This window comes from Pomacea canaliculata, linkage group LG11 (assembly GCF_003073045.1).
Source record: "Pomacea canaliculata isolate SZHN2017 linkage group LG11, ASM307304v1, whole genome shotgun sequence".
Taxonomy (NCBI): Eukaryota; Metazoa; Mollusca; class Gastropoda; order Architaenioglossa; family Ampullariidae; genus Pomacea; species Pomacea canaliculata.
Window position 1 is genome coordinate 18,184,691 of NC_037600.1, and position 16,541 is coordinate 18,201,231.

At 39.8% G+C, this 16,541-nt stretch overlaps 1 protein-coding gene across 1 annotated transcript in view; it reads right to left on the reverse strand.

Moving 5' to 3' along the window:
- Window positions 1–6,573: 6,573 nt before the first annotated feature.
- The window catches only part of LOC112575536 (LIM/homeobox protein Lhx3-like), a 29,140-nt gene continuing 19,172 nt past the window's right edge, over window positions 6,574–16,541 (reverse strand). The window contains exons 3-6 of the mRNA XM_025257476.1: window positions 9,297–9,499; window positions 8,931–9,088; window positions 8,501–8,666; window positions 6,574–8,223 (exon numbers count right to left, since the gene is read on the reverse strand). Coding sequence (XP_025113261.1) covers window positions 7,868–8,223; window positions 8,501–8,666; window positions 8,931–9,088; window positions 9,297–9,499 — 883 coding nt within the window. The 3' untranslated portion in view covers window positions 6,574–7,867. The remainder of the gene's footprint in view (window positions 8,224–8,500; window positions 8,667–8,930; window positions 9,089–9,296; window positions 9,500–16,541) is intronic.

Here is a 16,541-nt window from a genome sequence, read left to right on the forward strand (position 1 = left end):
GTTATTTGCCAATTTAAACGGTTTAGCTGTTTCATTGATGAGGAATAGGACAACCTGATAGTGAGGTAGTAACCATTCATTTGTCACCAATACAGGATTGTAAAGTGCTTAGTTCAAATCTCGATACACTGTGTTAATTTATTTATTTATTTATTTATTTATTTATTTATTTATTTGTTTGTTTGTTTGTTTGTTTCAGGCAGTTTATTTTACCCATCCTCTTAATTCTTCCTTCCTTCTCACAGTGTGAAACGAACACAACCACTCAATCGTCGACAAGAAAAACTGGAACACAAACACAGACAAGACATAATCCACACACATAATGGGCGTGAGCTAATACAATCTCCTTTTGTATGAACATTGGAATTTTACAAAAAAATCATTTATTGAGACGGATGAACGTAAAAGAGAAATAAACATAAATAAACAAAAAATTGTGGCAGTGGATAATAGTAAAACCGTTTTGGCTTGAATCATTTTTTGTCTGTTTTGGGAATGTCACACATTTGGTGAAATTCTTCATCAAAAAGTGTTTTCTACAAAAGGAACGGATAAGGATACTTAACATAACATATTTATCACAAAATGTCGTTAATCAAAGAAATAAAATTGCACATCCGGAAACTTAAAATAATGGAAATATAATAAAATAATTTCAGAAATCAGTTGTTCAAAGATGAATCTTATTTTACTTAGTGCGGACTCTCCTCTCCGACACATATCACATTTTCTTTCTTTGTTTCGTTTGCATAACGAATGTAATATATTTTTAAAGAAATTTATAAACTGATGGAAAAAAGTTGATTTACGTTTCAAAAAGAAATAAAAAAGACAATAATTTTCATTTCTTGGCTTTGAAAATAACAGTAATAGTTTTCACAAAGTTTTAAATAGATTTTAATAAAATAATTTTAGGAAGTGTGTTGTTTGATTTAGTTTTCATTTATCCTCCAAGAATAATAATCTTATTTGGAGAAATTATATGTTTACAACAATGTAAGTAAGAATAAAACAGAATCCGCTCTCCTGACAAATGTTATGATTTTTAGTTTTTCCAGCCTCTGAGCCATCTACATGTATATCCGAGTCCGTCTATACCATGGTCTCACTGTCCAGCCATGCAGTCAGCGGGTCACATCTCTAAAGATGTCTAGTGTAGCTGTCCATTGCGAATGACTATAGGGATGTCTAGTGTAGCTGTCTATTGGAATGACTATAGGGATGTCTGGTGTAGCTGTCTATTGGAGTGACTATAGGGATGTCTAGTGTAGCTGTCTACTTCGAGTGACCATAAAGATACCTATTCTAACTTTCAAAAGCGAGTGACTACTCATCGGATCACCTGATTTTTGCCAGTTCATGCTTCCTTTTACAGCATTTGATGTTTCCAACAAAAAAGTGAGACATTAACAGATAGTTAAATGAAATTATATAGCATTAAAAGTTAGCAAAAGAACAGTGGCGAACTGCACTGAAATGATAGTTGCTTTTGGGTATGTCAAAGCCGAGTTCCATAATTACCAGCATCCACAACGCGAATGAGACGAAAGGTAGTCCTCCAACTTCATAAAAAAAACTATCCTGTTGAAAATTAATTAAAATAATATTTTGGAAAAGAAAAGTCGTTGATGTGGCCACGTGAAAGGCCTGAGACCAAAACATGAAACAATATCTGTATGCTTATACACGCACATTGACATAAATAATATCTTGAGGTGCAATGTCTTTCAAAATGGCATTGACTGTCTTTATCGTTTCGATAATGTCATCGGTGACCTTTACTGTAGGCAGTGTCAAGAAGTTATGTCCTTTGTTTTAACTATAGTCTTAAGGTAAGTATCTTTGCAATGATAGTTTCCATTAAGTTTTTAAACATTGTTATCCTTCTGCTCTTTTTTCTATTTTCTGTGCGTTTACGTTCTAATATTCTTGAAAAAAGTACTTTTTAAAAAGGCACTGAAAATAATCGACAAAATTAATCTCAGACTCTTACTCTAAAGGTACACACCAACCATTAATAGTTGTTACTCCATTACTCCTTCATTGCGTGTAAATGTTTCCTGTTCATATATCCGGCAAAACAAAGGACAATAATAATAGCACACAAATTTCTCATCAAAAGAAAAAACACAGCAACAAAGCAAACAAAAAAAAAACAAACTAAAAGAAAACAAAATAAAAAATGTACCTTCAATGTTGCGATGAAGACAGACATCAGGCACCACACACAGGATGACACTCAACACAATCACAAATTCGATATCAGACATTACTCATCACACATTGTGATACCAGACTTCAGGTATTAGACAACCAACATCAGACAATACACATCATGGTGTAGACTGACATCACACACCACGCATCGCAGTGTGGTGTGGTGTGATATCAGATATCACACATCGTGATGTAGGCTAGTATCGGTGTGAACTGATACCAGACAATACACATCAAGGTGTAGACATATATCACACATCACACACCGTGGTATGGGCTGACAATATATAACAGACATCACGGTATAAACTAAAAAGGAAATTTCGACTTCAGTGTTTAGTGATGTGGCACTTTCACAACCACACACCTGGCAGGTGTGTCTGATAGGCTTTCTAACGAGTAAACACTGCATTTTTTTGCCTGGAAATTTTACCAAGACTAAGAAATAGCATCTAAAGAAAAACAGGTTTTCTGTCTTACCATCCCTAACTGTTAGACCCTGTGATGCTTGTGTTAGGGGGTTTTGAATAAAAACAAAACAACAAAAAGGTCTGAAACAGATGGGAAATTATGGAACAATTATTCACTCATTCATACTAAAAGTGCATCGTGTTGATTTCTCAGCCATGCCACAGACAAAAGTCTCTAAATGAAGAATAAAACATACGTTGGAGAGTTGTCTGAATGACGAAGAGGAAAGGCAAGATATTCTACGTGAAATGGCAGAAAGAAAACAGAAGTCTGAGAAATACTTCACGTGCAAGTGCCGACAGAAAGTCAGTATAGTCGGCCACGAATATAATGTTGCAGAATATATGACAGAGCAGCACTGATTACCCGAAAACAGATTATATACACGTGATAGTACAACGACTAGTGGATGTATCAAATGCAAACAAGTCATTCAAAAAGAAATCAGTTTTTAATTTTAAAAAAGTGTCCTTTTTCTCTGTAACACTTGTCAAGCCGTCACTTGTGCTTCCCATGCTCTGCCAGTCCTTCTGAAACCCATTGATGGGAATGTACAGAAGAATACTCCAGACCTCTCCAGGTGAGACTGTTTGATAACACTATTTGTCTCAATAATAAACACGCATGACAAGTACTCAGCTATGTAGCTGTTAAAACACAATAAAAGAGGAGTAAACATGTTGAAGTGAACGGCGAGTTGAAAAAGACAAACCTTCTGTGTCTTATTTTTAAAACCACTGATAAAGAATTAAATAAAAAAATCTGGTTTAAATAAAAAGAATAATACTTATTTGTGAAGAAAATGTCGAGTAGATGTTACTAATACACATGATAATTTTGTGTCAGACACACCTATAAGTATCACTGATTTGTTTTTGAAATGCTTTGAACACTAAGTTTACAAAGAGACCAGAACAGCTGTCAGAAAAATGTCTGGATAATACCCGCAGTAAAAAAAAAAAGCAATATGTGAAGTTATGGCGATAAGTCATTAAAACCCATCGAGAAATTTACTTAAAAGAAACTTGATAAAAAATTTTAAAAAAGACGAAAAATGTGTCATAAAATATTTTTATAACGATAATGGTACCCGGATCATTTCTCAAAATCAAAGAAAGGACCCCTACGATAGGCGAAGAAGCTGGACTCTCGTAATCATTGTCAACAGAAAATACAAACTGAATGCGACGAATGGGCAACAGTGGGCAAATCTCTCTAGTAAAGCATATTGAAGAAATATGCATTAGAAATGATAAGTAAAATTCAATAAAGGAACTTAGAATGTTTATTGTAACAAGGAAAAATAATATAACAAAGAATACTGCCAGAAATCAAACCAACAAAACTGGGTTAAGCTGCTCTCTTTTGACAAGTACAATTCGTGTGTTTGGGTGCTTAGCTTCTGAATCATCTGAAAAATAAACAGTCGTTGATGTAATGAACACACTTCCGAATTAATGGGCTAAAAATGTTTTTCAGTATGCGAGAGTTCGGGTTGACAAACGCGTTCTTCTGACTTACAGGACCGACAAAGGACAGCTTGACAGACGAACATCTTTGTGATAAATCTGTTTCTGACTTAGGGGACAGTATAATGAGGGGAGCTTTATTGGATGCTTTTCATGAAACAAAAGCTGCAATTAAGCTGCTTGCTTTCTGAAGGTTTGGCAACTGCACATCGCACACAAGCTGTGTAACACTCGCTAATTAAATACAAAACATTTCAGTCTGTTGATGTCCATGTCTCACAATGTCTCAGGTGGCATGCAGAAACTAGCAAAGTTTTTCGCACTGAGAACATTGAATTAGTTTCACGAGAATTAAATGTAAATCCCACGATTTATCACTTTTAGTCAACAACGTTTTGTAAATGAAACGTATCAGACTATTAAATAATAAATCAATAAATTTCAAAAGCGAACACCAGCAACTGTGATGGTCAATAGTGTAATTTTATGTTCCATGGACATAGTAACTAAAAGTAAACATACAAACATCTTGTACTTGACATGAAAGAAATGCTTACATACGTCAATGTTGTCTTGATTCCTGTGTATCTTAGTGTTATGATGAAAAAAAAACTCAGTGAAAAAAATAAATTTGAAGAAATGTTACAGTCGGGGGAAGTTTTCTGAATGCTTCTTTATTATGAGTTGTGCAGATCACTGAACACAAGCGAAGTTATTTTAAGTTGTGGAAAGAATCCACAGAATACATATGATTTATTCCAACAAAATACTTTTACAAAGAAGTAAACATTTAATAAATAAAACAGTGTTTAGGTATTGTCTATGTCAAGGCTATGACTTGGTTAAAATTTCACTGCTCAGCCTTAGGCAGGTAAACAAAGTGTGAGGCATGTGAGAATGGAACGAGTGAGTAGTTCCGTGAGCGATTGAAAGTTTCTAAAGGAATGAGTACTATAATATCTTGTATGAGTACTATAATATCCCCCTGTTGGATCACCACCTTGCCGCGGTCGGGGGGCTTGCGTGTCTCGATGACCCTAAGAGCTATGCCGACAGGAGCATCAGCTCCTAGCAGGGTCACCCAAGTCGGACAGGTCGAAGGGTAGAGACCAGACAAAGAGTGGTCCATGAGTGCTGAAGTCGGAGGTGGTGGGCCGCAAGGCGCACCCTGAAATAACCACACCACCACGCAAAACTGCCTATGCCACTTGAAGACAGTATTGATAGAAATGGTGCTCGCCCTGTGAAGATCCGCCAGGCAGGTGCAGTGCCGGGCTCCGTGCCTCAAAGGAGCCCACCCTCAGCTACTGGAGGTCCCTTCAACTCGTCTCGTGGAGCCAGGGGACGAGGACTGGGCACAACAGGCTGCTTCACCACCTACACAGGAAGTTGCACCTAGTGCCGTCCCCGAGATGCTCTTGTGGAGAGGCAGACCAGACTGTAGAACACATCCTACAGGACTGTAGGAATCTCCGTACCCTGAGGAAAGAGACGTGGCCACAGTCGGAGACCCTGCACAACAAGCTGTACGGGCCGGTGGAGTCTCTGCAGAAGACCACCGATTTCATATCAAGAGCTGGTCTCCAAGTGTGAAAGAGGCGAACGACAAAAAAAAAAAAAAAAAGTACTATAATATCTTGTAAGAGTACTATAATATCTTGTATGAGTACTATAATATCTTGCAAGATGGCCAGTCGTTGACTTTCCGAGGAAACACGGAGATGGTGAGACACCTGCTCGTGGGGAGTATCATCTGTGCCGCAAAGACCGACAGATGCAATTTTTCGATTTATAAAAATAAAGTTCAATTTTTCGAAACTTCAAATGTACTAGGATATACAATTTGTTGCTGCACCCATTTTTTAAAGTGTAGGCACAGTTTTTGGGCTGAGAGGGAAAGGTCGGCGATTGCCTGGAGATGGAACCGTTGGCACAAGACCAACTCTAGTAACGGACACAGACGTTGTTCGACGGAGTCTGTGCTCAGGAGTATTCTCTTAACGGAATAAGTGTTTCTGGATGTTGAAAGTTGGGGCTCCACATCTACAAAGGTATACACAGTGTATTCAGGTTTACTGAAGGGTGTACACCGCAGGACCTGTCTCAAACACCGGGCCAGTGACTTGTCTCACCGCCAGTCTGTGGGACAATCCAGTGAATACCTACATGTGTGCGAATGAGAACAAGACGGACTCAGTTTCTGGTGAGGTAGTGAGAAAAAGAGCATGTAGTGATTAGTTTATGTGTGGGGAGAGGGAGTTTTATATCTTATTAAATGTTGAGTGGCCCGTAAAGGCAGAATGTCTTTGATTTTGTGGAGTGAAAAGAGAACGTAGATGTCAGCGCATGCGTGAGAGTGGAGGGTGCATTTAATGCATGATGTGACACTCTCTCAAATGGGTTAACAACAATGTAAAGATGTAATGAAATTTAATTAAAGAAGTTGTTTTGTCACGCTAATTGAAATGAAACAGAATGGAGATCATTGTCTTAAACGAGACAAAAACATAGACATAAAATCAGACAAGAAAATCCAGGCTTTTTTTTTTTTTTTACACAAAAATACACCATTAGAAACATCACAACAGTTGATAATACATGTCACTAACACTTAAATATATCTCTGAGGAAATGCAAGAAAAATTATAATGGATCTGTCAGCTTCAAGATTATGCAGAGAACTGGTGGTGAAGTCGCATATTGTATACGACATGTACGCCACAGACACCGAGAGAGAATGAGCATTTACAATGGACATTTTTTTCTAGAACTATGGGAAGATCCAGAAATATGCAAAACTCTAATGGGCAAATTATGCATAATTTCCTCAACATGCTCGGATAAAGAAATGTCTGCCTCACAACTGTCGAAGAATTCAGAGCGGAAAGTGATCGGAAAACCGAGAATTAAGAAGTGTGAATGTTGTAACGCGTGCGCATCAAAGGGTTTGGGTGCTAAGACAGACCTCAACTACAGGACAAGGTTTGGGGAGACTGGTGAGGGAGTTGACACAAGACCTTTCATTTAACTCAAACACTTGCTTCTGCTTCACTGCAAATCAAGTAAAGCTGAAGCTCTAGGAGGAAACGGCGCAAGCTTATTTTCTTCTTCTTTCCTTCTCGAGTCATGCACCTCCGCTGATGAGCAGTCATCAGGTTGATGAGCAGTCATCAGCGGACACATGTTTGTTAGGAGATCAACCACTTTGTACAGACCAAGCCACTGAGTTACTTTCTCATCATGTGAGACTGTTTGGATTGTGCACTGGTGTATAGCAATGCAAACATCGTCAATTAGAGATATCTCGAAGTTCAGGACAACTGGAAGTTAAGAATACGCTCCGTGTTCATTGACTCCAGGAAACATAAAGCACTGACAATGGACCTTTTGTACAACGAGTGACCGGAAGTTGTCACTCTTACAGGTGAAAAGGCAGAACAGTTTGCTTGCCAGGCTTTTTCTGCCTCCATGGCGTTTGGCTGCCTATCTTTCCAAAGTCACTCTGGAAAGAAAGGTTTTGGCTATTAAGAACCAAAGATTGTTTATTCTGTCCAAAGTTTTCTTCTTGTCTTCCTTTGGATGCATTAGAAAATGTCTGTTGACTATATGGTGTTATAGTTTCCCATCTCACAGTATCCACTCCGTGGAACACCAGTCACAAACTCGTTTACCGCTTCAGACGATGCGTAGTGCGTGCTGAAGGTTTGTTAATACACTTCAACGTGGTTGTGGCTGGAAGAAGGGGTGTAATCCATGTAGCTTTGTGGTGGTTCTTCTGCTGACAGCAAACGTGGGACCCCCACCATAGGTATAGCCTCCATCGGTAACATGGGAGGTTGTAGCTGGGGTCCTACCCCCGGGGAATTCCTACCCAGGAAGGCAGGAGCCGCACCTGGTAAACCTCCGAAGGCTGCAGACCAAGACTCGGCAGGTGGGGTCGCCGGCGGATGATTACCTGTGAGGGGGGGTCCCAGAGGTGTGTCGTGGTCTATGTGAAACAGGTCGCCAGTCAGACGGCCTTGTCCGAGACCTGGTCCACCTTGATCCAGGTCATCCATGCTACCTGTTAAAAACACTCAGGTCTTAGACAAGCACGGTGCCAGATGTGTAACAGGAAGAGTCTTAACAAAGGAAGTACAAATAACAAGCATATCAGATTGTACAAAACCAAGTTATTTTAATGCATTGCATCACAAAAAAATAAGATTTTTGTATTTATGTGGTTGTCTTTCATCATGTTTTTCTTCCATAAGCAAAATAGAATGAGGAGCAAGGAAAAAGGGAGGTAATGATTGAAAGGTTCCAAAAAAGTCAGACGATGTGAAACAATGGGCTGTTACCATGGAAAGAGCCATCGGTCATGCCATCGTCCGAGCGGTCATCAGCACTCTGTGAGCTGTCGGGGTCACCCTCCCGCTTTATTTGCCGAAAATAAGGATTCCACCGTTGGCGTCCGGCATCTTTCTTCAGCCTCTTCTCTTTTGCTCGTCTGTTCTGGAACCAGACCTGTTCTCACAAAATGAAACAATCGCAACCGGTAAATCTAATTATCTAAGAAATTAAAATGTCGCCTATGGTTTACTGTTTTTTTTCCCCACAGATTTATGTGATGTGTGTTTTCCATTGACTGATCTTTATGTACAGCTGAGAATATAAATATTTATGTATAATATATATTGTATAATTTTTCTCTGGAAGAATATAAAAGTAACCCTTTGCCACAAACAATAATGATAAGGTGAAGAGGCTCGTTCATGACAAAGCTAGTACCTGCACAACGCGCATGTCCAGACCGGTTTCCACACTGAGTTGCTCCCTGACATGTCGCGCCGGCTTGTTGCTCTCGTTGTAGGCTCGTTTCAGCGCCTCCAGTTGTTTGGCCGTGATGGTGGTGCGTGGCCTCTTGTTTGATGAATCCATTTCATACTCTGAAACCGAAATTTCTACTTTATGTATGCTTTAAAGACAGTGAGTCAGTGAGTCCCAAAGAACTGTGACTTGTAACTGTTAGACACAAAGAACTTTCGTCAGGACGAAACTGAAAGACCAAGATAAACTCTAATTCTAAGTGATTTTGCTGCTGAGAAAGATGTAGGAAGGCCAAGAATTAATTACTGGTCTGTTGACAACACTGACCTCTGGCTTTGGCAGCCTCATAGTCGGCCTTGCACACGAGCTTGCGGTCCTCCATGAGGTAGAACTCGTCGCCGGTGTTGAGCTGCCTGCTGCACATGAGGCAGGCAAAGCAGTCCAGGTGGTACACGTGTTCCTGTGCTCGCCGCACCACCTCAGTAGGGGGGATACCCTTCTCACACGCAGCACACTTCGTGCCAAACCTCCTGAAATACACAGCATAAGTTGAAGATTATAAAACTACACACACCTTTAATAATATAAAGATTAGAGAAAACAAGATAAATGATATTAATGTAACAGATCATAGTGGAGTAGCGGATAAGCATAATCCCACTGTCAAACTTTATTCATTGAATATCCATTACAACAAAGGACATGTTAGGCCAGACAAGGTCGAAATGAATTTTATATTCTGTCGTCCAAGTCAACTCCGTGTGGCAGCAGCACCTTTGATAGACAAACTGCCATGACTGTTGTGCCAGTGTACCACTCCTCCCGTGTGATGTACTTTATATCTGTACCAGCCATTAAGAGGAAATATGTTTTAAAACACATTTTTCAGATACTCTGTTGGTTTCTTTTTTCTTTTTGTACTTTGTTTTCAACACTAACATGTAGAACCGATTACAAACAATACCCTGTCTGTTAAACTCTGTAGTCACACATGTCAGAACTCTTTCTCTACTCTTGTGGGTCTTGCAGGGAAAGGAGACAGCACAGCTGATAGTTTGACACCATCAATTATACATTGCTGTCATTCTGTATCATGAGAATCGCATACATCTCGATCCCACAAGGCCAGACAACACGCTGGGCCCTGCTTTGCTCGCAAAAGCTAATTCGTTTTAACTTCGGGTAAGTCCCTGACACAGATATTGATGAATGAGGGCCACGAGGTTACAGGCTGGTAGGAATGGAGCGATGTGAACCCGGCATCATATTCCACGATGAAAGCACCGGCCAGAGCTCCCAGGCCTACATGTTTGCGACCATGGGGGCCCATCGGTTGAAGGAACTCGGCTGTGGTCTCATATGGAGAGGAGGTGGACTGTACCAAGTGCACAAGCCCAGAAACAGGGCAATGAGCAAAGAAATATGGCGGACCGGTCGAGTCCCAGATTAATAACGACCGCGGCATCACCAGCAAGCTTCAGAGTGAAAGCAGCAAAAAGTATCACAAGTATGCGACTGGAGCTAAGCTAACCTCCTTTATAGAAGGAACATCCAACGGAACATGAAGCATTTGCACCTTAAACCAGTGTGGCAAGGTGAGACAACTGACCCATGAGCTAGAAACTCGCCTTGCAAATACATTGATGGACAATGGGATGTATATTGAGTGTTGGCCATCTAGAAAAGGATGAACAGGATCTGGTGCAGCAACATCATCGTTTGCTAACAACCACCGACTATACCATCAAGTCCATGTGTTCTACCCTACACATGCTTGCTGACTCAGAAACAGAACCTAGGCATCTGAAAACCACGTGTTCACCCTGGTGAGCCACCAACAACGTTCTTTGTTCTCAAACTAAGCACGAATACTCAGGGAGAAAAAACGTTAATTATCGTTAGAAGCAATTAAAGCTTTATTATCGACTAACATTATTATAAATTACCAGAAAAAGCTTTTTTGAAAAGTAATAAAGGTGCACTTTTATTACCTTTGGTATTTGTAGGTACGAGAAACCCGAATTCGACAGTTGAAATACTAAACCTTCAAGTTACGGAAACATGCTGATGTAATACTGCGATTCCAAACGACAAGACAAAAAGAAACCATATTAATGGAGTACTGACACAGTACAAAGAGAAATATTTTTCAAACCTGCAAGAAAATGACCTAAATGTGACATAAATTCACCGAACTTCTTAACGACCATGCGTTGATATTTTTTTCACTTTGATGACTCGCATAGTGAGATAGATGGGACAGTGAGATGACTGGAATGGTGAGATAGGTGGGACAGTGAGATGACTGGAATGGTGAGATAGGTGGGACAGTGAGATGACTGGAAAGGTGAGATAGGTGGGACAGTGAGATGACTGGCATGGTGAGATAACTAGTATAGTGAGATAACTGGCTCGTTTCCCGACACAATTGTTGATCTGTGCATCGTGCTATCAACTCAAGCTCAAATAACATCAAAGAACAGCGCCTAAGGCAGCGCCAGGTGAAAAGCCATACCCATCTATCACGTGATCTAAGCTGCCGCGGGGTACAGTGAGCAGCAGACCGTGAACAACATGATTCGCTGCAGGGAGGTCATCAATACTACTATTATAGCAGCCCCATTCTTCCTCCAGTTATAAATCACAGAGCTAATTTGTTTTATGTCACAACGATCACATTCATCAGTAAATTGTGAAGATGATGTTTGAAATGTAAATATAGAGCGATTTGACAATGACAGAAAGTTTTAAGAGTCTATGTCTTTATTTTTCCTGCTACATTTCTGTTAATTCTGGGATGATGATCACATAGAAATGCTGAATGCCTGTTATACTTGTGTGGTGCCAACAAGTCAAATAGGAACCAGCAGGACTGGGAACTGCCCCACAGGGCAACTCAATGTCTCCGTCATATGAAGGTTTAATGCTTCACCTCTCAACCACCATGTCTCTCGTACCTATAAGAGGTGGAATTGATAAGAGTTTATATATATACACACCTTTTATACAAAATGTGTAGTTTTCATAATAATGCATAAGGTCACATGCACACGTAATCATGTCAAATATTTTCTGGTTTTAACAGAATGGCACTAAACTATAAAAACTGTGTATTGGCCCTTCCCCACCCATCAAATGCGGGAATTGAAAACTTGTTTTGAGCAGCAAAAAGATAATAAAAATGTAGTTAAAGTCTTCACGAGCTGTAAGACAATCATCAGTCCTAAGGCTAGCAGTGTCTGAGGTGAACATGGACCACAAGTGTGTACCTCAAAGTCAGTCAACAGCACAGCGACGATTACATGTTGCCACACCTCGAAAGAAAACTGACAAGGAATATGATGATTACAAAATGTTGTGTTTCAAGCTGAAGACAGTAATGCAATGTTTTCACTTCTTTTTTATTTTTAGCGATCTAGAGATAACCACAAATAAAGATTCACATTCTTTTGTAAACTTTAAAAAATCCCCCAAAAAAGAAGAGAGCAAAAATGATCTGAGAAAGTTTGGTTACAAAATAAAGTTGGTCGATTACCCTGCATTCAAAAGCTTGGTTTTTGAAATATTTTCGTCAGAACATTTTTCAAGAACTAACAGACGCAGAGTGAAGTCAGTCGCTTTGACACACGACCCACAAACTGACCTCTGGCAGGTCAGTCATCAAGATGACCAGTGACTATCACAAGTCCACCCGAGTTTTGCAGAGTTTAGCTCACATCTTGCCTTCGCTGTTCACTGTAGTGTAGAGGGTCTGGTATCCGCCTGTCTTCTCCAAGAAACTCCATTGATCACTGTTTTCTCTTCCGGTGTGAAAACTTCATGTCTGTCAGACTGAAAGTTCCGGTGTTTGGTCACAAGGATGGAGATGTAGCGCCCTCTCTACGCTGCTGCTGGGCCTGCCCGGGCCCGGGAGATAAGGGAGGCAAGGCATATTGAATCGTGAATTATTGATGCTCTCCCGGTGCGTACTGTACTGCCACCTCCGCCTCAAGTTCCTCAATAATTCAACTCCCTCCTGCGCTTGTGAAAATCCCTCGCTACACCACCAACTGTCCGACCTTTCCCCTCCGCGCGAGACTTCGCCGACACGCTGAACACACCTCACTCTTGCTCCGCGTCTTCCTCTCACAGATTGGCGATGACATCAGTAGCCGGCCACCACTTACTTGTATTAATGTCTCAAAGCATTGTATCATTGTCAAAGTACACTATTCACAAAAAAACTTACGGTCCAAAGAAAAAATAAGATAAACCAGCCGCAACAAGTGTGTGAGTTGTCATGTTATGACATGTTATATCATTATTTGACAGTAAAGTGATAGAAAACTTTGTTTCTTAATTACACTCCAAGTATAAACAATCAAACACTCCGATCCCTGAATGAGAAAGTCACAGAAAGAGTGAATACAATCTGACAGTCAAAAATGTTTGCTCGTGCGATCGCCATTTGCTGTAATAACAACGTCTGTCGTCTTTCTGGCATGGGCTGAATACAAGTTGTTTGAGAGATGGCCATAGTTGCAGTCTGTTACCTGAACATGGCGCCCCAGGATGTCTCAGATGTGCTCGGTGAGAATCAAGTCAGGTGAAAGTGATGGCCAGTCAAGCCGCTGAATTCGCCGCCGCTGTAAGCAGTCATGCGTGCACGATGGGGAGTGGTGTTGTCACGATGCTGGGAAACATGGTCCATGGTCCTTACAGCTGGCATGACGGGAGGTTGAACAACCTCGTTTCTATACCGTATGTCAGTCACGAACAAAATAAAGAAATGAGTCTGCCACCAAGATGAAGCCCTGCCAACCCCCGCCATGCTCCTCGTACTAGTGACGAATCATTCTCTCGGCGCCGCCTCGTCCGCCATCATTGTGGACCAGAGGAAAGGTAGAGTACTGTATAGAGCACTCTGTCCTCCATCATTGTGGACCAATTCATTCCACAGTTCTTTACGACAGGCCTTGAGTTATATTTGAAGTAGTGAGTGTATACACATACCTGGTGACCATCTCCATCTATCTCTATGCAAAGCTGAAGACGCCAGCTCCCAGAACTGATCAGGGCTAAAGGTACTTAGAATGAAAAAATGAAAAAATGGAGGTATGTGAAGTGGGGTGTAGCCTGGGGATGATTTACGGATTTACGACAGTTTTTGTTATCCCCTCACGATTTAACTTTGAAAATATTTGAACGCAGAAGAAACCTTCAGTAACCTAGAGGTTCGTTGTAAAATCTTCAACTACAGATATTCCTGAAACCAGTAAAGTTCTACTTAAAAAATTATCACCCTTTGTTATACATTTTATGAACATTTTATAGAGGCTACTTTTGAAATCATGCATATAACATTTAAACACGTGTTTACAAATCATATTTACTATAGAACTGCTAACAGTTTATCTGTTTGTAAATCTGATTGTTCAGGAGATTTGCATATTTTAGGAGAAAAGGCAAATGATCTGATATTTTTACGACTGAGAGCACTTTTTATGTATCAATACGAGTGGTCAAGGTGCAAAGTGGTCCGACTCATTAAACCGTATTTTAAGTCACTCTAAGATTGTTTCATTAGAAGTTATTCATCTTCTTTATAATGTGTATGGAAATGTTTGTAGTTTTTGCACCCCCGACTTTCCGATAAGATCTGAAATGTCCAGGAGACACGGAAGCAGATGGCTGCAGGGTGGGAGCGCGTGATGCACGAGGGTGTTGGCTGGTGATGGGGACGGCCCGTTATTTGTTGAACGTGCTCACTCACTGGCACTGCGCCCTCTCACACAGCTCGAGGATGCAAAGACAACCACTCGGCGTGACTCGGCACCCTCGGTTCTCCCGCCGGACCAAAGCTGACTCCACTTGCAGACATTTGGCACCAGCAGCCGTTCAGCACACCCAAGCTTTAAGGACCCAGGACAGAATTTTAACGAAGCTACCAAAAAAAAAAAAAAAAAAAATCGTTCTGCTAGGTTTTTCTTGATTACACAGTCTTAATGATGCAGAATTATAACTATGAAAGACATTGTCATTATCTTTCTCTTTTTGTTTGTGTGTGAGAGAGAGAGATTGATGCTAGGGAGGAGAGGGAGAGAGAGGGGCCAGAGAAGTAACTTGAGAATCATGTAAGGGCTATTGAGAAACAACAATATACTAACATTTCGACCATCGCCTCTACAATCACATTTATACATCCACATCTACAATTACATTATTTATGTATTTTTGAGTGGTATGTTTCTGATATATCTAAAGAAGAACACAAAGCTCTGCACGAGGGACTGGCCGTGCGACTCACTGTGTGCGGATACATGTCGCTCCTGAGTCAGGAATGTAGGAGAGTCGATTTGTAGCAGCGGATAGGAATAAGTTGTTGTGTTGTTGTGTTGTTGTTTTGTTTCTGTGTTTCTATATAGAGATGCCTCTAATTGCCCTCTGGGAGAAAGTCTTATCTTTCTATTTCATAGCTAGCTCGTTCTTTAGACCTTTAAACATTATCTTTTGTTTCCACCAATTTTTTTTTAAAGTTAAATTTAACATTTATTTGCTCGTTTTCTTAATTTCTTGCTTTTATTACGGTTTGCTCACTTCAGAACCTTATACCTTGATACTGACATATGATACAGCTAAAACTGAATTCTTCTTTATATGTATCTAAACATTTTAAAGTTGGCGGAATTTTAAAAAAGTTAGTTTAGTAGTTACGATGGTTTAAATGTAAACACACCGCTTAAAAAGATCATAAAACATAACAAAGTTACTCTATTTATTTCTGAACATTAAAATATTAACCTTTCATTCAGTTAACCATTTCAAAAAGAATTTTGAGCTTACAACAGAAAAGAGTTACAAGCTTTAAAAATTGTTTATTTGGCGCCATCTTAGATCGTTTCCATGGCAACCGATTGCGTGATGTGTAAAAACGAAATTTTCTGAAGTTTCATTCAAAGAGAAAACAAATGATATCAAAACAAATATAATGTAAATATTTGATTTTTAATCTTCGAGGCGTGTCCTGCCTGAAATTTCCTGAAGAATTAATAAAGCTGTGTAGTAAAATACAAGCGCTTGTTTTCCTCTCACTCCACCACAACTTGGAGAAATAAAGGACGAGTGTCCTGTACCACCCTGTCCACTACCACCACCACCAACCACTTGTCTGAAGTCTCAGTTTAAAACTTGAGAAAAATTATTCTTGCATTTCTTGAAGCGGAAGATCAAACGATATATCATGGAGTCGTATGTATTCAAAGCTTGTAATTTTTACAACCCTAATTTACTGTTTAAACGCGTTTTAAATTTTATTTTTATTGCTTTACTTTGAAAAAAAATAGTATAACAGCACACAAAACTGTATAAAAGAAAAATAAAAATGCTGCCCATTATCTCAAGAAAAATCAAGTTAGCGGCGGACCATGAATTTATAGAAATAAAACCATTTGTACCATCGCTATTAGCCAAGTCGTATTTTTGAAATCCACTCCTGGTGACTAAGAAAAAAATATATTAATGGGTAAACAAACTTCATTTGTTTTTGACAAAAATAACACTGAGAGAAACAGGATGTATTTATATTAAAAATTG